At 40.7% G+C, this 27,455-nt stretch overlaps 3 protein-coding genes across 10 annotated transcripts in view; 1 reads left to right on the forward strand and 2 right to left on the reverse strand.

The window, feature by feature from the left end:
* Nucleotides 1-4,063, reverse strand: part of magi3a (membrane associated guanylate kinase, WW and PDZ domain containing 3a) — a 129,997-nt gene extending 125,934 nt beyond the window's left edge. For 2 of the 3 annotated variants that reach the window (XM_046869209.1, XM_046869207.1), the window contains exon 1: nucleotides 2,691-4,063. In XM_046869209.1, the coding sequence (XP_046725165.1) occupies nucleotides 2,691-3,012 (322 nt within the window). In that variant the 5' untranslated portion in view covers nucleotides 3,013-4,063. The remainder of the gene's footprint in view (nucleotides 1-2,690) is intronic. The other variant, XM_046869206.1, reaches the window with a different exon arrangement.
* Nucleotides 4,064-5,090: 1,027 nt separating this feature from the next.
* si:ch73-206d17.1 (tyrosine-protein kinase STYK1) lies at nucleotides 5,091-12,767 on the forward strand. Its single transcript, XM_046869245.1, has 10 exons — nucleotides 5,091-5,181; nucleotides 6,221-6,286; nucleotides 7,415-7,552; nucleotides 7,647-7,808; nucleotides 8,516-8,697; nucleotides 8,785-8,868; nucleotides 8,954-9,171; nucleotides 9,340-9,380; nucleotides 11,755-11,851; nucleotides 11,996-12,767. Exons 2-10 carry the CDS (start codon nucleotides 6,250-6,252, stop codon nucleotides 12,165-12,167), a joined length of 1,131 nt encoding a protein of 376 aa, XP_046725201.1. The 5' UTR covers nucleotides 5,091-5,181; nucleotides 6,221-6,249; the 3' UTR covers nucleotides 12,168-12,767.
* Nucleotides 12,768-15,658: 2,891 nt separating this feature from the next.
* On the reverse strand, nucleotides 15,659-27,104 carry tmem269 (transmembrane protein 269). 6 transcript variants are annotated; one of them, XM_046869264.1, is made up of 10 exons: nucleotides 26,966-27,104; nucleotides 24,348-24,393; nucleotides 23,315-23,482; nucleotides 21,758-21,807; nucleotides 21,554-21,602; nucleotides 18,835-18,982; nucleotides 18,573-18,670; nucleotides 17,745-17,888; nucleotides 16,968-17,168; nucleotides 15,659-16,346 (listed from the first exon to the last, which is right to left on the reverse strand). In XM_046869264.1, the coding sequence occupies exons 2-10, from the start codon at nucleotides 24,370-24,372 to the stop codon at nucleotides 16,240-16,242; spliced, it is 990 nt and encodes a 329-aa protein (XP_046725220.1). In that variant the 5' UTR covers nucleotides 24,373-24,393; nucleotides 26,966-27,104; the 3' UTR covers nucleotides 15,659-16,239. The 6 variants fall into 6 exon arrangements, with proteins under 6 accessions (XP_046725220.1, XP_046725219.1, XP_046725222.1 ...); XM_046869263.1 differs by having other exon boundaries at nucleotides 24,348-24,411; nucleotides 26,827-27,104; XM_046869266.1 differs by having other exon boundaries at nucleotides 22,069-24,411; nucleotides 26,827-27,099.
* Between the last annotated feature and the right edge of the window lie 351 nt (nucleotides 27,105-27,455).

The following is a 27,455-nucleotide window of genomic DNA, read 5'->3' on the forward strand; positions in this document are numbered from 1 at the left end:
TAAATAAATAAAGAGTAAAAGGTTCACAGAGGAAGAAAATCCAAAGTTAGTCAGGAATATTTATTTAAATGTTTTATGTTCTAACACGAGATGTGTATCGAGGATCGTAAGTTTCGATTTTTGTTTCTTCGAAAAACGTGTCAACAACTAACTAACGTCTTTTGTCACAGATGTAAACATGGCCCAACACATTAACCCCTTTGTAAAAGTGTAAGATCGTACACATGGTTGTTCCTCTTGGTTCGTATTTATGTAGCGTTATGTAACATTATGTTCGTTTTCTATTAAAACCAGGAAAAATTCCTATTTTACCCCTTAGATCATGAGGTTTAAAATTTTTATTTCAGAGCCTCAGTTTCTTCAGGAAAGAACCTGGTGTTGGGATCAGATGGACCACGGGATCTGGGGTGACGGCTCGTATTGCACCCGAGCTCGGGTTTACGACGACAAGGTCCTGCAGCAACCCCAGATCTTTCCTTCTAAACTCTTCTAACTGATGCGAAAGACTCATCAAAGATTAAGGAGGTGTGAATTAAAGATGATACGCGGCAACGGGAAAAGGAACGCACAGAATTTCACGTGTATGCGCCGAAGCCAGGTGAAATCTGAGCCTGTTCGGAGACGGACTGAACCAGGGGGCAACAATCCTGCACGTCGTAAAACAAACGGATGCCAGATATTCGACCATTTCAAAGCCGCGGCATGCACGGGAACGCATTAACAACTCGTTTCTCTAAACAACATGAAAGGACGATAAAATATTCAAAAAGGTCACGTGATGACCCCCGTTGGTGGATTCCTGCAGAACTCGAGATGACGAGGAGACGGTTTTGTTTTGACGTTTCAACACTTCTACCGAATTGCGAGTCAGTTTCACACAGTTTGTAGTAGATACTGTATATGATTTACTTGCTATCACACAGAACATCGGGTGTTAAAGTGACCCGGTGTTGTCAAGGTCGATTTCTAACCGTCGCTGAAAATGAATAAACCGAGAACTAAAAAACAAAGACACCAATTCATCCGATGGCTTGTGGTTAAACACAAACACAACACTGGATTTGAACTAGAAATCAGACCATGGTGCTGTTGAATTGTCAAATCGGATTGGTCAGATGGTGTTGATCCATTTTCTGCAACAACGGCTTTGAAAGTGGTGCTTTTATCAATGCGTTAATTCCATCACTTATTTCTACAGTAGCTCAATAAAATAACTTCAACCCCCCATAACAATTTTCCCCAAACCTTTTATGAAGTTGTCTCCAGTGTCAGTGCTTCTAACCTCCAGAACCAAACTCCGCTCCACCTCGTCATGTTCTAATCCCTGCCCGTCTTTATGCTTCACAGTTCTTGTGCTTCATCATCTTTTACCTTCTTGAGTATCTGCACTTCTACATGGGTGTAGGACTTGTATACTTTTGCCATCTCTGGCCATGGCACTGAAACAGAACAGCGCTCCTCTGATCTGACTCACATAACCTTCAAATCCTGACCAAACTCCATCCACAGTGCGCTTTCAATCACGCTCAAAAACCTTTACAAAAAAGCTCCGAAACTCTTTTTGGGCCATTTTTTCAACAAACACAAGAAATATGTTCTAGATGCCAGACTATTTTCTGTCTTGGTGTCCAGAACATTAGACTACAGGAACAAGAAGCTCTGAAACATCTCTCTGAATTTCATTTGAAATAACAGACGTCTCGATTGAGGTGTTTTTTAGTGAATCGCACACGAGCTGCATTTCGATCGCTGAAGCCGTGTGCTCTGATGGCACTCCAGTGGCTGGTACTTGATAGCACTAAGAGTGTTTGAAGTGCATCGTGAAGACAGGCTGTGATGCTCCTACCGGCCTGAAAGGCTTCATGGATGGGGCATTTTGAGAAGAGGGATAGTGTGTGTTGTATAACAACTGCAGAAAGCAAGCAGGCATCTCCACAAGCGTACAGGGTTTGTGCATGAAACTTCAAACCAATAGGAAACATAATCTGCATAATTCCAGGCACTCACACACACACACACACACACACACACACACACACACACACACACACACACCCACACAAGGTGTCTGACCTCATGGTCCTACTGACCCACACACAACATGCACGCTGCTGGGATGGAACTCAAACACCACATGCATGCACACACTGATACACATACCTGAGATCCTACAGGTATGAACCTCAGCTGCACTTTCCAGAGCATTTTTTGCAAATTGGGCATCTCCATTCAACAATCTAAACTCACTCACTCATGGTGGCAAGACCCCACACTCTAGCTCTCTCCCTGTAGTGGATGATCCCCGGACATTGCCCCTGGAGGTCCATTCATGGTTGAAAACTGATCATCTCAAAGTATCAGAAGGAGGTGAGATTTTGAGGGCTGATCAGGCAACCCTAAGCTTTCTGGTGACAGCTTAAAGAGCAACCATGGCCTTTTGCTCCCTGACATGTTTGTAATGATAGCAATCATCTCGAAGGAAACGGAGCTTGCAAACTCTTCATCAACTCGGCGCGCGGAGAAGATCTCCCGGTGCAGATGTATGTAATGGGCCTTGGTAAATGAGAGTCGAGTCAAAATCCCGCACTCACTTGTATGAGTGGAGGAGGCGCGGGTGCGAGTGAGAGAGAGCGCGCGCGCGCGCGCAGCCGCATGCATGCATAAATACAAGTACGCACAAAATCACTCACCCGGTTTGACGGTCTTTAGTCGCACGGGCTCGCGGAAGTGACGGATGACGGCGAGCGTGTCCCGGTGCGTGAGGCCGCTCACGGGCGTGCCGTTCACCTCGAGCAGCACGTCGCCGGGACTCGGCGTTCGGCCCGCGTGCCACCGCAGCAGCGCCGCCGTGGAAGACGCGGAGGACCCGCCGTGGCCCACGTATGGGAACTCCCCGCGCTCGGCGCCGCCGCCGATCTCCAGCACGGCGCTCAACTCTCCGCCGCCCCACGACACCGCGCACTCCTGCACCTTGTTCGCCCAGTGCTTCTTCTTCTTCAGAGTCTTAGACATGCTCTTTGCTCGCTCGTTTGCTCCTCGTGCTTAAGTACAGGGAGGGGGGGTGATGCCTCGTCCCGCGCGCGCTCTCTCCCTCCGCCTCGGTCCTCCTCCAGGATGTGCTCGAGCGGGGTCAGCACGCGCACGGTGCGGCGCTCGAGCTCCCGACTCCCATTGCTTTGACAGAAGGGAGAAGAAAAAAAAAGTTTGCCGCCGTCGGATACAAGTGAAGGAAAAATGAAAAGAAAATTCCTGGAAAAGTCCCAGTTATTAGAAATGCTCTGTTTTTGTTACGTGAATGTAGCGCGGCTGGTTCCGAGCGCTGAGCGCGAGAGCTCCCGGGCCGCACAGGGACATACCTGCTCCTGAGAAACGCGTTTGGAGAAATAGCCGCCTGACCGGCTTTACCGCCAGCCCTCCCTCCTTCCTCCTTCCTCCTTCTTCTTCTCCTTCTCCTACTTCGCTGAAATCCCTCGTTAAACACCACTGTTTCTCTCCCTCACGTCGTCACGTCTCTTTCTCACGTCCCTCACGCCTCCGACTTCCGAACCGCACGCGCGTAAACGCAAAACAAGCGCACGAGAAACTTGTACCGCTCGCGCTCGGTTCTCCGCTCTGGGTCCGAGTGGGGGTGGGAGCAACAGAAAGACTGACGCGCAACGCAGCCAATAGCGTGAGAGGAGGAGACCAAATGGGCGGGATTTCTCATTACGGCGAACAATAAAGCATGTGAACAAGCGCGTTAACTCTTTAATGTGCGTGTGATTCACGTGTTACTATATTCCACGTGAATCGCACGCTTATAGTTTCATAGATAGGAGTGGTCTTTTTTATTTTGGAAATACTGACTTTATGGAAATGTGAAATTAAAGACATTATTGTGTAAAAATAATTAAAATACATTTATTTACTAAATGTAAATGCATGAAAACTACTTCCAGTTATTATAAACAGAACCCAGGATGTTTTTCTTTCATTTTTGGAATCTTAAAAACAGCAATAAGATTGTGCAATCGATTACATCATTTGTATTATTTCCTAGTTTTATTACCATTATTATACCTGTGATTACCATGACCTTTAATATCTACTAGTACCAGAAGTTCAGCTCCAGTCGCTGAGACTGTGATCTGTGTTGAACTTTCCCTTCTCTGCAATAAAACTCTTTTTTATAATTTTATAATTTTATAATTTTTTTATAATTATTTATGAGTAAACTTGATTAATAAATAGTGCTGCTTATAAACATCAATTAACTTCAAGTGTAGCAGCAGCTCCCCCTAGCGTCCCTACTGCATACTACACGTATAATGTGATGCCACTTGAATAAGAAAGAAAGAAAGAAAGAAAGAAAGAAAGAAAGAAAGAAAGAAAGAAAGAAAGAAAGCGTTTATTTGTCACGTGTACATAACAGCACAGTGAAAATCTATCTTCGCTCATTCCAGTGATGTTAGAAAGCTGGGGTCAGAGCGCAGGGGAGCCACGATACAGCATCCCTGGTACACTTAGGGTTAAGGGCCTTTCTCAGGGGCCCAAAAGTGGAGCTTGGTGATACTGTGGCTTAAAATGCCCAACATTCTGATCAGTAAACCAGATATTTAACTACCACTTCCCCATATCCCATATAAAATGCTGTATGTGACACTTGAACAAACATTTGTTTTTAATAGTTTTACTAATTGTTATCTTACATACGTTAGAATTAGTTATTTTATCAGTATTTCTTCTTTTTGAACACTTTTCTTGGTCAGGATTGTAATTCTGACCTGTAATGTAATAGTAGTAGTATACAATAAAATGATTCTTCAGAGATTCACTAACCGCTTAGATCTGTACTACTTACAGTGAAAAGTGACCCCCGGTTACCCGGGAGCCGAAGATTTTCTTCCCCCCTTCTATTTGATGACGCGATCATCGTCACCGTTCCTGCAATTTTAAACCGAAATGAGCAAATTTCTGTGATTTGGATCAACTCCATCATTCCTGCTGCTGTAGTGTTTTTTAGGTAATTATTAACAGAGCTAAAAAAAGAAAAAAAATTGTACCCCTTCATGGTCACTGCTCTCAATGTCAAATCAAATCTCGCTCTCCGCTCGGGCAGGGAGGTTTGTTCATTTTGGACGTTTGTTCGACTTCTGAAAATGGAGCACGTCTTTTTATTCAAGGACAAGGACAAGAGCAAAGGTAGGACCCTCGCATTGTCGAGTTCGGACAGATATTCTGTAGAGTAGGTTTAGTCTCATACTAAAACTACTTTAACTACTCAGTGTTCATATATTCAGTATATACACTGTATGGACAGACGTTTTGGGACACTTTTCAGCCATATGTGGTTTCAGCTCAATAGATTTGAGGCACACAATTATATAGAACATTACTTTTTTCTTCACTTGAACTAGGAGACCTGAACCTGTTCCAGCTCCGGTCGTGTTCCACCTCATGAAGATTATGGAACTTTAAAGAAGTAGATGCCGACCCCCCGAACATCGTGAACCATCTAGAGACGTACCAGCGCCATTTGGATCCCACTTCATGTAGAGTTTGAACATTGGAAATCTTTGAATATTGAAGGGCTCTGGCATGGAGAAGCTGGTGTTGGATCTACGATGATTTTTTGAGTTGTTCAGTAGCTTCTGGTTCCACAACGTCAAACTGTAGAAGACTGTAGAAAGGACTTTTACTCATACTTACATTCCGGTTCTCATGTTAGTTCTTACACTCCAGTGTTGAGGATGGGTTCCCCTTTTGAGTCTGGTTCCTCTCAAGGTTTCTTCCTCATAACATCTAAGGGAGGTTTTCCTTGCAACAGTTGCCATGGCTGCTCATTAGGGATAAACACACATCGTTCACTTCAGTCCTTAAATTCTCTAAAGCTGCTTTGAGACAATATCTGTTGTGAAAATGTCTAAAGAAATAAACTTGAGTGGAAGATCTCCTGCTATAGAGCTCGAAACCCTATCAAATGCCTTTTTAGACGAATTGGAACGCTGACTGGTCCTCCAGGCCTCCTCACCTTCTTACGCTGTCTGAACAAGCACAAATCTCCACAAGCACACTCCAAAATCTAGTGAAACATCTTCCCAGAAGATTGGAGGTTACTATAATGTTAAAAAGGGACTAAATGTGGAGTCAGGTGTCCAAAAACATTTGTCCAAACGGTGTATGTTTCTGGTTTTAATATGCAATGCCTTAAAGCTGTTTGTGTTTTTGTTGATCATCTCAGTCAAAAGAGAAGCTTGAGATAAACCACCAATGGAGGTTACGTGCAACGTCTCCAGCCTTGAATGTGGTAACTGTGGTCACTACATTACACAGGACATTTTTTGTCAAGAAATCAAAGAAAGAAATGATTTTTTTTATATCAGAGTTAATTGGAAGAATAAATAGTAACGTTTTATGGCCACAAATTTCACAACAAAGTCAAAGTTATGCTGAAGAAAATCCGTTTTATTCTTATTTCTCAATATTTTATATATACAGTAATCCCTCGCCACATCGCGGTTCAGCTTTAGGACTCACTGTTATGCAGGTTTTTACACAGAATTTTTTGGGGGGATTTTTCGCTGTATTGTTTAGAGTGATTTTAATTATTTTTGCAGTAAAATAAGCATTTTCTAGCCTAAAAAATAAAGCTTTTAGAAGCTGGAATGCTCTTCTTGGGTATGCAGTACGTTCATTTCATCGTTATCACCTTCATCATCATTAGTACTGCACACTTAATTCATCATCATCATCATCATTCAAGTTGTATCTTCACTGGTGAGTACCCATATAGAATATTTTTATGTTAGAATTATTGATATTTTAGAATATTGAGTGTTTAAGAGCAGAGAAAAGGTTTATAAAGCCTAGAGATATACAGGTATTCTGTATACTGTACTGTATACAAATTAGGTTGCCACTTCACGGATTTTCGCATATCCTGGGCGAGGGATTACGGTATATTATAATTTATTACCAAGTTATTATTGAACTATCGTTTTTTTTTTTTTTTTATTCTATTTCACATTTTAAATCCCATTCAATAAAAAACCTGAATAAAACAATAGAAAAAAACATGAATAAATAATAACTACTTAAAAAATGAGTTTTTATTGAAATGCAATTTTAATCATTTTCATGATTTGATGTGTGAGTGAAAAGTTCAGGAATAAAAAGAGAAATAGAACCAGAAGAGAAGCTTTTTTGTGTGTTTTTTTGCTTGTTAAACTGATGGCAAAATGAATACTGATAAATAAAAAATGTAATTAAAAGCAGAATGAAATGTCCTTGATTTTACTGGATTTTTTTTTTTTATGTGTGTAAAGGTCCTCTTTGGAAGAACGTGCTCACAACAAACGAGTATTTTTATGTGAACAACATCCATTAGCAAGATCTTTGGTTTTGGTTTTTGTGTGTGTGTGTGTGGTATGTGCAGGCCAGTTAGCAGTCATTATCATTCCCAGTCTCTTGGCTCTCAGCACACTCACCATCATATCTCGGATAATATGGAGCTTCCTAAAGAAAAAGAAATCAGTGGTTCTGAGGTCCTCGGCAGAATCTTTTGATCGAAATGGTAAGTAAACTTGTCACTGGTGTTGGCTTTTAGTGTATAAGATACCCAGAGATCATCAATTCAGTTCATCAGTATCGCTTTTCTCTACCTGCAGGTCTTTTGCCTGGACAAGATGCTCTGAGGTCATGGGAAATGCCTGCCCACTGCACGCTGGAGGGGGTGGAGTTCCTAAAAAATGGCCGATACGGGGCGACTTGCAAGGCCCAGTTAAAACGAGACGGAGCCGCCACTGCTGTGATCATTAAAATGTTCAAAGGTACGGAGGGGCGTGTGGAATGAAGAAAAGGAAGTGGTAGCTAAGAGGACAAGATGTTGAACTTTTGATCAAGAAGGTTGTGATTCAAATCCCAGCACCGTCAAGCTCCTACTGCTGGGTTCTTAGAACCAAGATAAAGCTCACATCAGAAACCATAATGGAGAATATTATGGTTTGTAGCAAGGTTATATGGTTCAAGTGCTCCAGAAGATGCTGTACTCCTGGGATTTTCACACACACACACACACACACACACACACACACACACACACACACACACACACACACACACACACACACACTTTACAACTGTGGTGAGCAGAAAAGCCCATTTACATCCTACGCAATTGTGTGCCTCCAACATACATTTACATTCGGGACATTTGGCAGACGTCCCTCATCCAGAGCGACGTACATTTATTTCACTCACACACTTCAGCAGCTATGGGGTTAAGGGTCTTCCTGATTGGTCCCAGAACCTGCAGCTTGGTGTGGCTGGGATTTTAACTCATGACCTTCAGAGTTTGAAGGCCAAGTGCCTTAACCACTAAGCTACCACGTTCCCGCTTAATTATATGAAGGTAATACAGAGGATATATGACATATTAAATGTAGCACACAGTAAGTGATATTCAATGGTCGCAATAGTTTAGAGATCTCCTGATGTGAGAGCGAACACTGCTTTGACATTCATGCGTCCTTTTTAGGAAGTTCAAACAGTCCCGAGGCAAAAGTGTTTGCGGACTTGGCCCTGTTCTACTCATCCGTTTGCCAACACGACAATCTGGTACGAATGCTGTACTGCCAGACTCGACGCTTTCCCGTCTACTTGGTCTTCGAGACGAGCACCCCTGGGAATCTGCTTTATTTCTTATGGAGCCTTCGAGAGGTCAGAATCTCAAGCAGGGAATAAGAGTATGGGGTTTTTTTTTTTTCTTTTGTTGAAAATTAAAAAAAAATGATTTGCAATACACAGGAAAGACCTGGGACGTGCCTTGAAGAACAGCCCTTTTCAGAGAGGAATGTATATTTAGTGGCCAAACAAGTGGCAGCCGGTTTGGTAAGTGTTCTGAGACGGAGTCAACAGATCCAATTACTATAGAATGTGATGTTCAGTGTAGGACACAGTGGTTGTCTTACTTCAGGACTACCTGCTGTCGGAACACAGGCTCGTGCACGGGAACGTCGCCGCTCACAGCATGATGATTGACTCTGGGTTTCTGGTGAAAGTTTCCGGATTGGCCTCGGCTTTTGAGTCGAGGCAGACGGAGACGGTGGGGAAGGAAGGGGCAGCCGGGGTGCCTCTGAAGTGGCAGGCACCAGAACGAATCCTCGGACTTCCTGTTACATCCAGGAGTGATGTGTGAGCGTGCTTTCCCATTTTATATATATACAGTATATATATACACAGTATGTATGTATCTTATTCTTTCGGCTTCTCCCTTTAGGGGTCGCCACTGTATATCAGAGCACCTACAGGGTTTTTTTTGGTATATAAATCTATATAACACTTTTTAATTCAATGTCTTAGGTGGTCTTTTGGAGTCCTCCTGTATGAGTTGATAACTTTAGGTAAGGCCATCATCATCACCATCACCAAACCATCCTTTTTAAACATCATATTCTAGATTTGGTGCCTCTTTTCTGTTATAAAACCTCGATTCTTCTGGTTCTTGTGGAAATTTGTGCTCATCGAATAAACCACACATGAATGAGCTCAGGTACCGATGTAAGATGAGGAAGCCTCTGGTGCAGTCGATGTTCGAGTTCATCCAAAAGGTGTTCAGTGGGGTTGAGGTCAAGACTTGAGTGTGGGACCCTAAAGTTCTTTCATTTCGATATGACACATTATGATTTAACGGAGCGAGTTTTGTGCACAGGAGGAATGATGCTGGAACGAATTTGAGCCTCTTAGTTGCAATGAAGGGAATTGTGTAATTCCACAGCAAAGACATTCCATACAGTTGATCTACCAATGCTCTCAGCTTTTTGAGGGTGGTTTAGAAATGGCTATGATGGTCAGCTGTAAACTTGCTTTTAACCATATAGTGTATTTGGATTATAGGGGAGGTCTGAGAAAAAACACCAAAAATGGAACAATAAAATTGGTCTATTGAACGTTAAAAATGATAGAACATATTTGACCACAATGACATTTGTCTTAACTGTTAACCTGAGAAAGGTTATGGTAAGGAACGATATAATTAATAAAAACTCTGCTAGCTGAGTGTGAATTCCTTACACAGTTAAATTCAGTCTGTAGTCATATACAGCCTGGTCAAAATGTCCCTAATGCCCCTGCGCTTCACATCATTGTTATCGTCATCATCGTTATCATAATCAGCAGCAGCAGCATCCAAACCTAGAAGACCTCTTACGCAGCAATACACTGATGATTCTTACTGCAGGTGAAAAGACAGAGGTGTGAAGTGGATGATGCTGTTGATCTGTATTTTTATCACTATTTCACAGTGGTGGGCAGTCAGGGCCAGCCAGGCCTTCTCTATCGTCCTAAACACTATCAGTAGCACTGACCTACATTTACAACATAAATTCTAATATTTGTTCCATGAAATTGTATCAATTTATTCCCAACAGTTTATTCTCTCCATTTCGTAGCGTTCCTCTTGGCTGCACTGCTTCCAGTACGTGTATGTAGATGTTAGATTTTTTGTCCAATCATTTCTATGTGCTGCCATGTCAATCTAATCTGCCCATCCCCTTCAGAATCAGTAGTGCTGGCTTTTTTACATTAGTCTCTATAAGAAATGAGTCTCTTTAACCAATCAGATTTCATATTCGCGTCACAGGGCAGCTAGCTGGCTCAGAATAGAGTCAGCATTTTTCTGTCCTCTGATTGGTTGGTCAGAGGGAAACTGTTCCAGCCAAGTTTGACTAGCAAAACACGTGTGTAGCTCTGCACACATGACTACATCTGAGTTAGACTTTTTTATTCCTACGGAGAAAGAGTAATTGATTTGGTCACGGACATACTTAAAAATGAATTTTAAAGAAAAGCTAGACATTGTGAGGAGGTCGACCAACCCCGAAGCTAGCTAGTGTGTCTCAGCCCGGGAAAGGGTTTGTTCTCCACTTCCAGACCAGTGAATATGAGCAGTACCACTGACTTACAGCCTCCGAGGAGTGGTGCAAATTATGAGTCTGCATCTCTGGAGAGTCGGTTGTATTTTATTTACATTTGTATGTTTTTGTCATGATATTAGACAAATATTGATTCTGAACTGCTCCAGATGATGTAGGTGGCACAGTTGCGGTTGTAGTGTAGAGGTTTGGAGCTTGCTTTAGTAAAATGGTATTCACCCTCCATATGTGAAATGCCTCTCTCTCTGTAATGCCACGCGTTGTTATATTGTGTTTTTGTATTGTATTGATGGTTTCTATAATTGCGACGTGATAGTGGTGGTATTAAGAGGTGGATTAAGTCGGGTACCTCCCCACTGAAGGCCCAGGTACCAAATGCACGGCCCACCACTGCTATTTCATGTGTAAGTACTGTCCTACAATTTTCCAATTTTAGTTGAGGTGAGGAGGCCTGGGGTGCAGTCAGTGTTCACATTCAGCCCAAAGGTGTTCAGTAGGGTTGAGGTCAGAGCTCTATAGCAGGAGATCTTCCACTTCAACCCATGCAAAGCATATCCTCATATCTTTGCTTTGTGCACAGGTGTATTATCATGCTGGAACAGGTTTGGGTCTCCAAGTTTGAGTAAAGGGAAAATCTAATTCTACCATGTCCAAAGACGTCCTACATAAAAAGAAGATCACAAATGCCGGATAAACTCCTAAAACTTTAGTATATATAGTGTTTCATTACAAAATGAAAATGACACAACAGGATGGAAAAACATGCAAACCATCCATAAACCATAATTCACGGGTAACATAAAAAGACCATAAATAGTAAATGTTTTTATGTTTCTTCTACAAGGCGAGCCTCCATTTCCAGAACTGGAACCATCGAAGACATTTCTCCAAGCGCTGGCCAATTACAAGCTAAAAAGGCCTCCAAGCTGCGGCGCTGCACTGTGAGTCATATCTTTGGTGTAACCTCACATTATGTGTCATTTTCAAATCCCTACTTTGATTCCTAATCTTCATCTAACAGCAAAAGCACCAGAAAGCAAGAGAACCTGAAACCGATCTAAAAGTGTTTGTCATTTCTCCTATAGGTTCGACCTCGTGAAATACTGCCGCATGTGGAATTTTAAGGATCGTCCAGCTTATTCTGCGATCATCAGACTGCTCGAGTCGTACATCCACCTCGCTGATACTAAACCCCTCAGTGCTGCACAGCGCATGGACATTTCCGAATACAAAAGGAAGGCAGGAGTTCCGCACTGAGACACTCACAGCTGTCAACTTGAAAAGTTGAAAAATCAGGCTATTTATGTAAAAACATCTGAGACAGGGGGTCTCAAGCGCATCTTGACGACTACCTTTAAACAAAATCTCTGGACTTAAGAAGGTCAAAAAGTAATATGATGCAGCATAAAAGCATGGGGTCTGATAATATTATCGAAACAGTCCTAGTTTATCAAAATTGCTTTCAGAATTGCTTCCACACTTATACACCATCTTACAAAACAGCACTTATCCAGCACAGGCTATTCTTCTTCTTCTTCTTCTTCTTTCGGCTTTTCCCATTAGGGGGCGTCAAAGCGGATCATCCGTCTCCATACCCCCTTTCCTCTACATCTGCCTCTTTCAAACCAACTACCTGCATGTCTTTCTTAACCACATCCATAAACCTCTTCCTTGGTCTTCCTCTTTTCCTCCTTCCTGGTGGCTCCATCCTCAGCATTCTCCTACTGATATACCCTACGTCCCTCCTCTGCGCATGTCCAAACCAACTTAATCTCGCCTCCCTCACCTTGTCTCCATAACGTCCTAAATGCGCTGTCCCTCTAATAAACTAATTTCTAATCCTGTCCATCATCGTCACTCCCAACGAAAACCTCAACATCTTCAGCTCTGCTACCTCCAGCTCCACCTCCTGTCTTTTACTCGAAGCCACTGTCTCTAAACCATACAACATCTCAGGTCTCACCACAGTCCTGCAGAGTGAATTCTATTACAAATCACTCCTGCTATCACTCTTCTCCACCCACTCCACCCTGCCTGCCTGCACTCTTTTCTTTACTTCTCTAAATCCCTTCTCTCACCACAAATCACAATATCATCCGCAAACACACAATGCAACTCCTTCTACCCTTCTGAAGTCCTCTATACTTCATCAACATTCTCAAAGCAAAGATTGCAATTTTATTCCCCTGTAGTTACTGCAGGTCTCCCTTATTCTTAAAAATCGTTACCAGCACACTCCAAAAACCTCCATCTTCTTAACATAGTCTCCTCACTAGTCAACACATTTCCATCCTGGTCCCTCTTCCTGGCTAATCGGTACAAATACTTTTCTCCTTCCTTCGTGTCCAACTTCTCATACAGCTCCTCATATGCCTTTTCCCTCTTCACCTGCTGCCGCATCTCCTTGTACTCCTGCTTTCTTTTCTCATCACTCTGTCGATCCCAATTCTGTTTTGCCAACCTTTTTCTCCTTATGGTTTCCTGCACTTGCTCATTCCACCACCACGTCTCCTTGTCTTCCATTCTATTTCCAGATGTCACACCAGGTACCTTTCTAGCTGCCTCCCTCATTACTTCTGCAGTAGTTGCCCAATCATCCAGCACCACTTCACCACCACCGAGCCCCTGTCTGACCTCTTCCTCCTTCAGTTTCCTCCATCTTATTCTTCATTCAGTCCTCGCTCTCCTCCTCTTCTTCACCTCCATAACCATCCTACAGACCACCATCTGATGCTGTCTAGCCCCACTGTCCCCTGCCAACACCTTACAGTCTTCAATCTCCGTTAGGTTGCATCTCCTACACAGAACATAGTCCACCTGTGTGCACTTTCCTCCGCTCTTATACGTCACCCTATGATCCTCCTTCTTCTTAAAAAACATGTTCACCACTGCCATTTCCACATCCCTGTCCTTAAGACCATACCTACCCATCAACTCCTCATCTTCCATTCACCTACTTGCCCATTAAAGTCTGCCCCAATCACCAATCTTTTATTCCTAGGTTCACTCTCCACCACTTCATCTAACTCACTCCAGAATTTTTCCTTCTCCTCCATCTCACAACCCACTTGTGGAGCATAAGCACTGATGACATTTATCATCACCCCTTCAAATTCCAGCTTTACGTTCATCAGAAACTCTCTTCATCTTCACTACACTCTTACTGTACTCTCTTCAGAATCACCCCTACACCATTTCTCTTTCCATCCACACCATGATAGAACAGTTTGAACCCACCTCCAATGTTCCTGGCCTTACTGTCTTTTCCACTTGGTCTCCTGAACACACAACATGTCTACCTTTCTACTCTCCATCATATCAGCTATCTCTCACCCTTTACCAGTCATCATACCAACATTCAAAGTACCATCCTGAACCTCCACTCTCCTACACTTCTCCTTTATCTGCTGTCTCTGTAGACTTCTTCACCCTCTCCTTCTCCTCCTTTGGCCTACAGTAGCCCAATTTCCAGCGGTACCCTGTTGGTTAATGATACCTGTGGCGGTCGTTGGTAACCCGGGCCTCGACCGATCCGGTATGAAATTCAGATTGATAGATTTGGCACATGTTTTTACGCTGGATGCCCTTCCTAACGCAAACCTCCCCATTTATCCAGGCTTGGGTCCGGCACTAAGAGTGCACTGGCTTGTGCAACCCTAATGGCTGGATTAAGCAGCACAGAGTTCTTTTTTTTTTCTTTTTTTTTAATCAAACAGTTTGACGTTTGAAGCTTTTAAACACTGAATCAAGGTAATAAAAACAGTGTCAAATCACTAAAATAATGTCTGTGTTTTGTCAATTCAATGCACTTTCCTGTAAAAAATGAGCCGACTAAACTTTAATGTGCACACAACTTAATTTAAGCATTGTTTATAATATTAGCCATAAAAATAAAAAAAATAATAAATAAAAGATCAAGACAAGCTTGAATTTCAATTCGTGGATGGCTTCTGTGTACCTGGTACAGTTCAGGATCATATACTGTATGGACAAAAGTATTGAAAAACCTGACTTTCCCAAACATATGGTTTTTTCCCCCAAAGAAGTTATCGCAAAGCTGAAGGCACACAATTGTACAGGACGTCTTTGGATGCAGGAGCATGAAATCTTAGCTTCACTTGAACGAGGCCCAAACCTGTGCTCCATGGGTTGGAGTGGAAGATCTACTAAAAAAGCTCTGATCTCAACCCTTATGAATACTGCATTACACACTCCAAAATCTAGTGGAACATCATCCCGGAGGAGTGGAGGGAATTATAAGAGCAAATCGGTACTAAATTTGGAATGCGATGCTCAAAAAAACACATGCCGTACCATACAGGTGGCCGCAAACATTTGGTAATATAGTGTATTTAAGCACTTAATATTGGCCTGAAATCTTGGATTTTGCAGTCCAGAACCTGAACACTGGTGTGACACCACACTGACAACACTGCTGGACTTCCCTTCAGTGAAGCAGATATCATACAAGAAACATTTCGAAAGTTCTGTTCGATGCCAGCTTCGCCTCGTGTGTAGTTCTGTACACAATTTCAGTAATAAATCCTCACTGCACCGCTTCAGACTCTTGCATGAACATTGCCAGAAGGCAGAACTGTATGCAACTGCTGTACAAAGTTGCAGCTCCAGAAATGTGATGAATTAAGTTATTTAAACATTAACTTCTATCATACTTTAGTGGCCTTTACTGCCTACATTATACAAAGCAGATGAAGAGGCACCGGCAAAAAAAACAAAAGAAATGCCGGTTTGATTCGACTGAATAATAAAATAATAATACTTTATTCTTTTTAGTTGTCCTATCATTAATATTTGTGCATTTTCTCACACTCACACTTTATTTCCCTTTTCATAAAACATCTGATCTACCAATATGAAAATCCCAATTATATACATACAGACAAGGCATTGTTCTTATCAAATCATTCCGTCTAACACACACACACACACACACACACACACATACACACATATACACACACACACACACACACACACACACACACACACACACACACACACACAAAATTCACTCAAAATAGTATCATGATGTGATCCTCTCAGAGAGTGACACTCATCCGATGAGAAAAGTGCTTTCAGCCAACCGATTTAAATGAAATCATTTCACAGTCAGTCCATTAGTCCTGTAGATTTCATCACTGCAACCCAAAGTTCATCATCTCTGTGATTAAAAAAAAAAAGAAAAAAAAAATGTCCAGAGTGTCTGCATATTAGCAGAGCTTTTATACTCCAAGTGCAGTTAAAGCAACTGTTGGGCTTCAGGAGCTTTCTTTAGAAAACCTGGAGTGTTGTAGGTTGAACATGTCTGCTACATAGTGCTCCATAGAGACATGGGGAACAAAATGTAAGACATTGACCATAGCAGATAGTAGAGACACACTGGAGTGAATGAAGAGCAGAAGATCATAACAACACCTGGAGAAGAAAACGACATGTTTTATATAGCTGGATCTACAGTAGTTGTTAGGCATATCAGACTTTCCCTCAGTGTGCCTTTATTTTATGAATATTTTTAATATTTTGTCTAATATTATTTTTTAGTCCTCAACATTCTACCATTCGTCGTGTTTGAGTTAGTTCAATTCTCAGTTCAGTTCGTTTACAGTGATGTAACTCGAGTTTGATTTGTTTACGTTCACTGAAACGGGAAATGGTGGGTCACAAACTGCACCGCAACCAGCCAGCCACTAGGGGGGGCTCAGAGAAAGTAATTCTTCACCCGTTACAATGTCCGCCATTTACATGTCATTGTATTAGTGCCCTCTTCAGGACAACTTAATACCAAAAAACATTTGGTTTGAGACTCGAACTGATTACCTGATTGCATTCTTATATCCTGTTATATAATCCTGTATAGTAGTGTGAATCATGAGGGACAGTTATACAGGACACTAGCAAAATCATAAACAAGAGACGGGGTTAATTATTAAACAGAAGGAACGAGGGCAGGTTTGTTTATTTTAGTTTATTTTAGTGTCGTCGTCCCCCACAAATAAGTATAATCTGAATTTGAGGATAATTAAAAAAACTATGTACCTCCAGCATATACCATCTTTTTCCAGTACTGTGACTCTAAAACCCGGTCATGAGGGTAATGATTCTGGCTGATCATGAAAAGGATCATGGCCACAGCAGTGATCCGGAGAACAGTCATGTTTCCTCTGGTGAGAAGAGACAAACAGGCGAGGATGGCAGACGAGTAGATGCACGGCAGGCCGCGGTACATGAATGGAATGCCTGCGAATGATTGAAAACAGGAATCATATCAATCTTCTTTTTCCTGGTATGGATTAACAAACAGAGCAAAAGTAATCATGCTTTATTTTTATTACAATTAATGTCATATTTATTTATCTTTTAATAAAAGATAACTAAGTGAGAGAGTTTATTTGCGCCTATGGCAGCCGATACGCTGCAATTTGGACGAACCGTGTTAATGCTTCGTCCATTTCACCACATCTATACAGTGCCCTCCACTAATATTGGCACTCTTGATAAATATGGCCTATGTATTACCTCATATTTATGTCATAGTTTAACAATTTCCTGTTCCTAGTCACCAAAGTGTACTAAAAACTGTAAAAATATGAACTCTTGGGGTGCCAATAATTGTGCCACACATATATTTAACAGAGGTATAACAGATTCTACCAATAATAGTCGTGTAAAATAAATAAACAAAAATCTTGAATCTGAAAAGCGTTTGTGTGGATTGATTTGGAGGGAAGGCTTGTGAATGAGGCTTCGTTCTGCTATTTATTCGAGACCTGCAACAATTTGCCAAGAAATGCAGGAAACGTCAAGTTTCCTCACCAGTAGAGAAGAAACAAAGGCGAATAAACACAGACATCATGTAGCACATGCAGAGGATGTTATCCAGGATGTTGGGAGTCCTTATAAGCAGCGATGTTGCTATTCCAAATGTTGTGAAATCGGCAAAGTCGTCCAGTTTGGCTCCTGAAACGCAGAGAAAACAGAAAGCACAGATGAACTGAACTGCACAGCAGTCTGCTTTCCTCACTGTACTACAATGACTATTTTGATAATTTAACTTCAGCCAATGAGACTCTAAATAGAGTCTTTGGCTGCATCGGGCTCAAGGAAATTTCCACGTCCATCTCAGTACCACTCAGTGCCATTTGGGGAGCATGTTTTGGTCAGTGCCACGTGAGCGCACTGGTATTCTATACTCAAGGTCAACCATTTCAGCAATGTGAGATATGCCGGGAGCGCAAAGCGCCGGGATATGGGAGACAATTACAGCCAGAGCCTGCTGAATAGGGCAGACTGATAGGTAAGGGATTCTTCGGTTTGGCAAAAAAAAAAAAAAAAAAGAAGAAAGAAGAAGAGGGCAATACAACAACTCATGGCAAAAGAGCGCGCCCTGTGAGAGCAGCACTGAGCTATTTCAGGCATCTGTGGATACGTGATCACAAACACACAGGGTGGCTGTTTAGTAAAACTATATGTATGGGCATAATAAATAAATAATAAATAATTAAATAAAGGTTGAGGAGGAATTTTACTGAAAAGAAATGTTTTAGATTAAATGTAAGTTGATGGACAAATCTGGGCAAAAGATAACTCAATACAACAATTGCTAAAGATTTGGAGCTGGTCTTAAGGCTATGGTCTACTCACCCAATTTCGAGCAAGCGTCCAGTTGCCTGGCAACCGCTCCATCTGCAAAATCCAGCAGGTAACCGATCAGGACCAGCCAACATGCAGCATAATGGTATCTATGTAAGAAAAGGGTGAGAAGTGAAAATATAGTGTTAGCATACTCAGTGTTAACATTAGCATATTATTATTATTATTATTATTATTATTATTATTATACATCACTTGATATCAGTTTTCATAGTTTGTTTTAACTTTAACCAGAAGCACACAAACACCTCACCCATTGAGACTGCAGAGAATAGAGGTCATCCCCATGACCATGTTGGCAACAGACAAGGCATTGGCGGCATTTTTACGGGCAAACTCTTTGAGCTGGACCCAACTGGCCTGTTCGTTTAGGAACAGTTTGCTGGTGCGCTGGAAAAAGCCTGAGACCAAACAGAGGTAATGATTACACAGCGGCTGTTGTTTTTGACACTGCTATGAGATGAGCTTAAGGTACAAAAGTGTGAATTCAGGCGCTAAGCTGATCCCAGGACATCACTGGATGTAATCCAAAACAATACGCACATGCACGCACAGTCATTTACAATAAAAGTTACATTTATCTATCTGATGCATTGACTTATTTACACATCCCTGAAACATTTTCCCCAAGGAAAAACAAGAGTTTTTTTCTTTTTCCGGCTGAAAAAAACAGAGCTCCCGTTCTATACAGAAAATTATTATGGAAATGCGAATAACATCATCTCTTCCTTATCTTCCCACTATACATAAAGCATGGTTAGCTACATAAGAAAAATAGGAAGGTTCTTGGAAAGCTTGTAAAAATTAACGAATCAAATTTGAGAGAAACAAAAATCATTCGTTTTAAAATGCCGCGTAGGTGTAAAATAAATCAGTCAAATGACAAACAGCAATCAATGTCTTTATGTGAAAAAACTCACATTGGAGGAAGCAAAGACAAAATCATCTGAACAAGCTTGCATCACCCATCCTAAATTCAGCAATGGCCATTCAGCTAAAGCACAAAGTTGATTATTGTCCAATATCAGCACGTATGAATGAGATGTTTCTTTTAAACTATAGAAATATTTGACTATCACAACTAGTGACATGACTATACCCTTATGAGTTCAACTCTACTTGATCCATGCTGTTGTAGAAATGTAATTTTATGAAAGAAAAAGAAAATTTTGTCCCATACTTTTTTTTTTACAGTTCAGTGTTGTAATACACTCTTTAACACATGAAGGCCTCTTTGCACAACAAACCCCATATGAATATAAAAAGCAATAGTTGAAGTAGAAAAATTAAATTTTAATGCTAAATATTTTTATTTAACAATTAAGCAATTAACAATGTTAAGACACGTATGCGTATGTTTTGGTTATTTAATATAATACTTCCAGTGCATACGTCCATTTCAAATTCACACTCGTAATGACTTTGTACTCAAACGTCGATGCATTTAAAAGGCATGAAAAAAGAAAAAAAAGACAACAGAATTCAACAAAAAGAAACAATGTTAATACTTTTGCTTGCACACAAGGCCGTGTTATTTTATGCATTACTGGTATGCATTACTGAATCAATAGCATTAACACTGATGGTTATGGTCTTCACGATAGCTATTTCCTACACTTTCCAGGCAATTGCCTTTTTGAATTTATATAATGTTTTGTGTGAATAATTTAAAGTCAACGACGTGTATGTATCTGAAGAGAATAAACAGTATGCACTGGAACAATATAATAAAATATAAGAAGTAAAATAATTGTCTATAAACTTGTTTCCCTTTACTGTATGTACTGCTTAGATGATGACATAGGAACACAGAAACACAATGCAATAGGAATAAATCTGCTTCAGACTTTTAGATCAGCCTGTTTAAAATTTCAGACATCAATCCAAGCTAACGCAAATAATACATAATCAGCTGCTCATGGATATGAATTATGCACAGCCGCGGATCTGGGTCAAGCGGGTCTTCTTGTTAACAGCAATTTATTCGATACCAGACTCGTTTTGTGTGATTTATCCTTGCGTGACCCGACTGCCTATTATGTAGCGATCCTTATAAATGTGCAATAGGAGCTATATTTGCGTCACATGACCACTGTGACTTTTTTGCAGTGAAAGCAAAGGTGGATCTCAACTGGAAATAGCTTAGGGGGAGAGGCAAAAAAAGATTAAACACAACAGGGCTCTTGGCATCCCAAAACCCACTCTGACTTTGTGCCACTGAAACGCTGCAAAGAGTGTTAATGAAGATATACAAAGCGTTCTTTGTCCTTAAAGTAAATGAATGGGTATAAAATGTAAATGAATTTCTTCATAGGCTGGATATTTGTTTTTTTGTTGTTTTTTTCTAAACATACAATTAATCATAAAAACTGAATAAACTGATCAGCACGAAACCTCAGATGCAGTCATTTCTTTCGAACTCAAGTTCGATTTAACCCTAAACCCTTGATAAGAAAAAGTAAGTTCCAGACAAAATTACAGATGGAGATTGTCTTGAATACATTGTCGTTGCTTTTGGCTGCACTTCCTGGCCTAGTGGAAAAAAGACATAGAAAGACTGGTTAAATTAAAATCAAAGAGTGCATAATCATCTATAATTCTGTCTGGAATTATAGTATCGGACCTTAGTGTTGCTCATCACAGTATTCATTGTCAAAACATAGCGCTATCCGTATCCGGAGGCGATTTGCCATATTTCTTCAACACAAAACAGTCAAGAGAACAAGTAGCAAACCATAATTCCCGACCAATAACGTAATTTTGTAGGGTAAACTGGAGGCATGCAGGGACACATGCAGAAATGGCTTTGGTTCAATAAACTGTAAATTGATTTCAATGTAAAAACAAACAAATGTGACAACATGTGACAAATTAAAACCTAACCCCCTTCCCTCTATTTTTAATAAGCACCTAACATCTAAACAGACATCAAGAAAGTTTAATGCAGGGTTCCTACTATTGAGTTTTGCAACCTGCACTTGAAGTCATTCCAAAGCCGGCCGATTGCAAGCGACTCGTCATCTGAAAGAAAACAACCAATCAGAAACAGCACAAGCCAACAGCAAATCATTCACCAAAAAAGCTAACGATTTTCATTTCAAATGTTCTTCTTGTTGCTTTTAAATTTTGTTTGGACGTCACCAGACACGTGATTTGAAAGTACAGCTAAAACTTACAACGCATTTTGTCTGTGGAGCTGGTGAACACTGAAGCCATTCTAAGAGGCCTAATGAGAAATAGGACAAATGTTAGCAAGTCTGCATGGCATGTGCTATCATTTAATACAACTATTGGTTGGTATTGGTAGTCAGCTGCATGGGTATATTTAAAGATAAATGGTTATGTAATCAACTTTAGCATCCCTAATACAATTTAGTACATTAAATACTGAATTTCTTATGCGTCACATTGTTGGCAAAACAAAGAACAAAACTGAACAAATAGCCAAATTATTATTAAGTAATGAAAGAAATATTCTGTGGCTCACCGCTTTGAAAAGGTGATGCCGGTATTGCTTTTACCGCCCGTCGTTAGAGTGCGTCAGAGATGCCTGTTAAATCAGGTTTATCATATCGAGTAGCTGGTTTTCGAAAACGTAACATTTTCTAATGGAAGCCCCGAAAAGGACAAGCAATAATAGATCACCAAAATAATTCTAGATATACTTATGCTATACTTGATCAAAAGTAGTTCTACTGATTTGAGCACCACTGAATTCTGTCTTTTTACTTTTGACAACCAGATATTCCTGACTGGGGCCTTAAAAAAAAGCAATACAGTGTAACTGAATTATTTATTTATTTATAGCCAAATGAGCACAGTCCCCACAGTTCTACCCAATCCTTTGCCAAACATTTATGGTTCACTTTCTGACTCCTAAGTGTATAAATATATCCAGATGGTTTGTTCATTAGAAAGCCTAGCCAAACACTGCACATGTGTAAGCTCTCAGCATTGCTGTCCTACTGATCATTAATGCTAAATATGACCTTTTACATGCACCTGTGGTTTTACTCCTTTGTATTGTCCTTTGGGTCTGATTGTACCTTAATGTTATTTAAATTTGTTATTTTAGAGCATATGATTGGACTAAAGATTAAGTTCAAATTTAGGAAGTGAGTTCAGCCACTGCTTCTCACACCCACCAATCAACTGAGTTCTAGCAGATCTCCGCCTTCACGGAGGAGTTCATAATGCTTTGCGATAAAAATGGTTAAATTTAGTAGATGCTTTCTAAAGGTGGATTAAGGAAGAGTGTCCCTGAAATACAGAGGGCTATCTCCACCAATGTTACAAGGACAGTGATGTCATCAATTAAGTCAAAGTATACACACTCTCAAGACCCACCCTTGAGAACCTTCTGTCAACAACTTACCATCAACTCTATTGACATTAGGAGTTGTCACAATCTTATAATTGCACCCAATTTTCGTGCATCATTACTCTGACATATTTTGTCTTCTTTTGCTCAGGGAATCAGACTGGATTTAAAGAACAGGTGGACCAGGAGGATGGACTGGCTTACCTTGTAAGGAGGGAGGTAAATCAACTACAAGTGACAGAGCCTTCGAAAGGTATACCTTGTGGACAGGAAGAGGTATTGGCCCAAAGATCACTCTTGTGTCAGTGTGAGAGACAGTCCAGACCCGGCTCTCGTCAAAGATTTCTATTGTGAACATCTGGACCAACATGCCCCCAGGAAACAGGTGGAACAGGTGGATGGACTGGCTTACCTTGTAAAGTTGCTTGACTTTGTGACGGGGCCTTTAAACATTTTAGCTTATGGCCTGGAAGAGGTATTGGCCCAAAAAACAGTCTTGATTCAGTGCAGGTGACAATCCAGACCCAGCTCTTATCACAGGTTTTTCGATGTGAACACCAGGACCAAACTGCTTCCTGGACTGGTGGTAGAGGAGGTGCATCAGAAGCTTCAGGAGTAAGGTTGTGTAAGATCCACCCAGCCAACCCATAGAGGTCACAGTCCACAGAGGTTTAAACATGAATATATGATTTATGTATTTCAAACATTTCTGGTTCACGTTCCTCACTCGCTTGTACTGTATATGTAACACAATGAGATCATTCAATCTATGGAAATCTGTGCCAAAAATATAGAGGTTGTGCAAGTTCTAAGCCTTGTTTTAGTACTGTTTTTGTTCCACTGTCTGCTCCTCTAGTTTTCTTCTTTTTTGCTCTTTGATCTGACTGGACCTGATTGGACTCGGGCTAAAGCCTGGTTATTGACACTGAACTAGTTTAAGATTTCACTATGAATATTTTGACTTTGCACATTGATCTTTACATGTTCTCCAAGTGTAGCCTGTTACACACAGGTTAGATGGATTGAGCTTTATGTGCATTTCTGGAAGGCTGCTTGATACGGTTTCCTGGTAACGACTATTGACTCGGAACTACATTACTGACCGCTGAACAAATGCGCTACAAAATCCTGTTATCGGCACGTTTTGGAAGACACTGAAAACACTGAAAACAGTCATGAATGCATAACATGGTTATTATATCCACAAAATGGCTTTAACTCTACTGTACACACTGAAAACATAAAGATGTGGTGGAGCTGTCCACAGCACGTGGCTTCACGTGCCGATTCCACCCTCCCCCCAAAGGATTTCCCATCCTGAGCCACTGACAGCAGTGAAGCACACACACAAACCACAGAACAACTTCCCACTGCTACTGTATTCAACATGGAAAATGAACATGCATTCAAATTTATTGAGATTTGTGCGTTTGTGAAAACCGTACCAGTGGAAGGATGGAGCAGGATCATTGTGGGGGTTTTTTTCTGACACTATGCACAGCAAAACACCTGAAAAACACAGAAAAAAAACTGTAGTTATTATACATCTCTTACAGGATATTGGTACACAGGAGTACCAAAGTACCCAAGCAATAGACCAAAGCTGTAAAAGACAGATGATGGATGGTAGAGCATGTTTTGATCAGTCCAAAGTGTGCTTCATTTGTATAGCTTTTTATTCATTCATGTATTCAAATTTATTGATTCACATGGGCTTCTTAGCTCCTTAAATTAATATTGCACACAACTGCGTTATCAGTGTGCAGTACTGTGCAAAAGTTTAGTCAGGTGTGATAAAATGCTGCAGAGTAAAAATGCTTTCAAAAATATACAAATGAACAGAAGAGAAATCCAAAACAAATCAATATTTGCAGTTAGCAGCGGTTTTTGTAGGTATACAGTTTTTTTGAAAGAACTGATAGGTTGCTCCAAACATCTCAGAGAACCACTGATCTTCTGTAGGATGCCTCAGATCCCTCTGTCTCTTCATGTAATCCCAGATAGACTCGATGGCGTTGCGATCAGGGCTCAGTGGGGGCAAAACTATTCTTCTTGTTGAAGATTGTTAATGACATTGACTGAAGGTTTGGGGTCATTTTCCTGCTGCGAAATAAACTTGGTGTCTTTCGTCTGCTGCATTAAGTTTCCTTGGCAACTCATCTTGAAACCCCAGTCAGCTGTGAAATCTTGCTGATGCAGTATAACTAGATCGTGTCCGGTTGCTGTGCTTAAGGTTTGCCATGGTGTATGACCTGTGATATTAAACTGTCTTCCACAACCTCACATCTGCCAATACACCTGAGTCTGATCCTCCAAAATCCCTTAATGACTTAGTGAAAGTGTTAGAAAGCCAAAGACTGGTCACACCGAACATTCATTCGATTTTTTATCTGTCGCTTCGCATTTCGCATTTTCTATTGCGTTCTTATTTTACAGCATTTCTCAACACCTGCCTAAAACATTAAATGAATAGTTCTTAGTCAATCAAATGATCTGTAAGTTCCTTTTATTATCATAAAATGTTTTCTCAACATGAATTTTCACAGTGTGTGTACAGAAATCTGCAGTAACGACAATGCACTAAAATATTACAATATTGTGTGTCTCATTGGATAATATTTTAACACTGTTGCATAAAGTGTCATAAAAATACACACCAGCTCCTCAGATCACAAGTCAACCAAGACCAAGTTAGGAAACATAGCATCAGTGAAAGCAGAAAAAAACAGCCTAGACAACATGCAGTACTCGGTCCCATGGTGCCTACATCTCAGACCCTGCTTCAGAATGCATTATCTGGGCTTGAAGCTCACTCTGGCATAGGCATTTCTGTTATGGATATAAACAACAACATCGCTCTACCAAAGATATTTCCTCCTGAAAACAACAACGTGTATGAATATCATATCCAGTGGATCATTTGGTTCAGGGCCCCACAGAAAGATCTAAAAATTTTTACATTTTCATTATATATATATATATATATATATATATATATATATATATATATATATATATATATATATATATATAAAACAGCTATATATAAAACATATGTAAAACAGCTACATATTATGCATGTTGTAATGTTTAGTTATCCAATCCGTGGAAAAAAAGAATTTCCGTGAAACTGGTCCAGGGTGCAAAAAAATAAATAAATAAAGAGCCTTCAGGGAACTAACTATGTCACAGTACACAGCACACAGCGGCGTGCGCGTGCCCGCTAAAGCGCGCGCCCTGCTCTTCTTTATTGCGTAACAGTAAGAAGAGCGCGCGACTCTCCTTTTTTTTCTGATAAGTCACGGAGGAAATGAAACCGTCACATCCGTGCACTGCAGCCGGACCAAATACAGTGGGGCACAACGCGAGCGGTTATACAGCGTTACACAACACCGAAAGTCCTAACAAGTTCACATGACTGGGTCACATTGAGCGCTTATAATGACCATACGCAGTTACATTATAACGCGAGCAGACTGTGAAAGAGCTCCCTCTCTCTCTCTCTCTTTCTCTCTCTCCTCAGGACCACAGCCTCCAGTCTCTCTGCCTGTCTCTCTTTCGGCATGTCTTTCCGTATATCTGCCAGTCTTTCTACCATTCCAAATGCCAAACTTCCATTCTACCAGTCTCTCTGTCTATCTACCAACCCATCTCTCTACCAGTCTGTCTGTCTGTCTGTCTGTGTCTCTCTGTCTCCTGAAGACTTCACATCACATTACATTCGCGACATTATTATAAATACACATCATTAAATTTTTCCCTCAGACCTGCTGACATTTCAATCCACATACACATACATAAACATTATAATGATGTTATTTAGACTACACAACTCTATAAATATAATAGATACTTTATATATAAACAGAAAAAGGGACATAAAGCAAAGCTAGCATCATTCCGGGTTTCTATTTGAATACTTACCGTGATTAGAAAAGGCAAAAGACGGGAATTAAAGATTAAAAGAAAGAAAAAAAAAAGCATTCGTGTCGTCAAGTGGACTTTTTCTCTCCAGGCAGGACCAGAAATTAAAATAAAAATTATATTTATGTCTATAAAGCACCTTTAATACAGTTGTAACGTTTCCTCGACGAGCGAAGAAAAGTGTCTTAGTGCGACTGCGTTATTTCTTGTGCTCGCATCACCTGTCACAGTGACAATGGCACACGCGCGAACTGTGCGCGAGCGCTCTTAAAACCCGTCGCGCGATTTGCTGGAATATTCCGCTGGAAGTGACGTCAGGATTCCTTCTCGAGTTTTCTCTCGTGCGTAGCAGGACTGAGGGAGAGTGTTGGAGCTCCGGAGCAGAAAGGGAACTGAGATTGGAGATCATTAATGATTTTAGTTTTCTTTCTGCTCATCATTGATCTTTTCTGAACATCATTCCCCAAGAAAACATGCTGTAGGAATACCTAATTCAGATGTTGGTCTTTATTCAGTCATACACAGTTACTTACCGTACACAGTTTATTACACTGTTATTGTTATATAATCAGATATCACAAATTGATATCAGGCTGGAAATTTATTGAAAAAAAAGTGTATACACACCC

Source organism: Silurus meridionalis, chromosome 16 (genome assembly GCF_014805685.1).
Source record: "Silurus meridionalis isolate SWU-2019-XX chromosome 16, ASM1480568v1, whole genome shotgun sequence".
Taxonomy (NCBI): Eukaryota; Metazoa; Chordata; class Actinopteri; order Siluriformes; family Siluridae; genus Silurus; species Silurus meridionalis.

Excerpts from the sequence above, each read along its gene's own strand:
- si:ch73-206d17.1 (XM_046869245.1), top strand. The coding sequence starts at position 6,250 with ATGGAGGTTACGTGCAACGTCTCCAGCCTTGAATGTG. Across the intron at positions 7,553-7,646 it reads AGAATCTTTTGATCGAAATG|GTCTTTTGCCTGGACAAGAT; the intron begins GTAAGTAAACTT and ends CTCTACCTGCAG. Across the intron at positions 9,381-11,754 it reads GTATGAGTTGATAACTTTAG|GCGAGCCTCCATTTCCAGAA; the intron begins GTAAGGCCATCA and ends TTCTTCTACAAG.
- tmem269 (XM_046869264.1), bottom strand. The coding sequence starts at position 24,372 with ATGATCCTGCTCCATCCTTCCACTG. Across the intron at positions 17,889-18,572 it reads GGACGCTTGCTCGAAATTGG|GAGCCAAACTGGACGACTTT; the intron begins GTGAGTAGACCA and ends TCTGCGTTTCAG. Across the intron at positions 16,347-16,967 it reads AAAGATGGTATATGCTGGAG|GTGTTGTTATGATCTTCTGC; the intron begins GTACATAGTTTT and ends TTTCTTCTCCAG.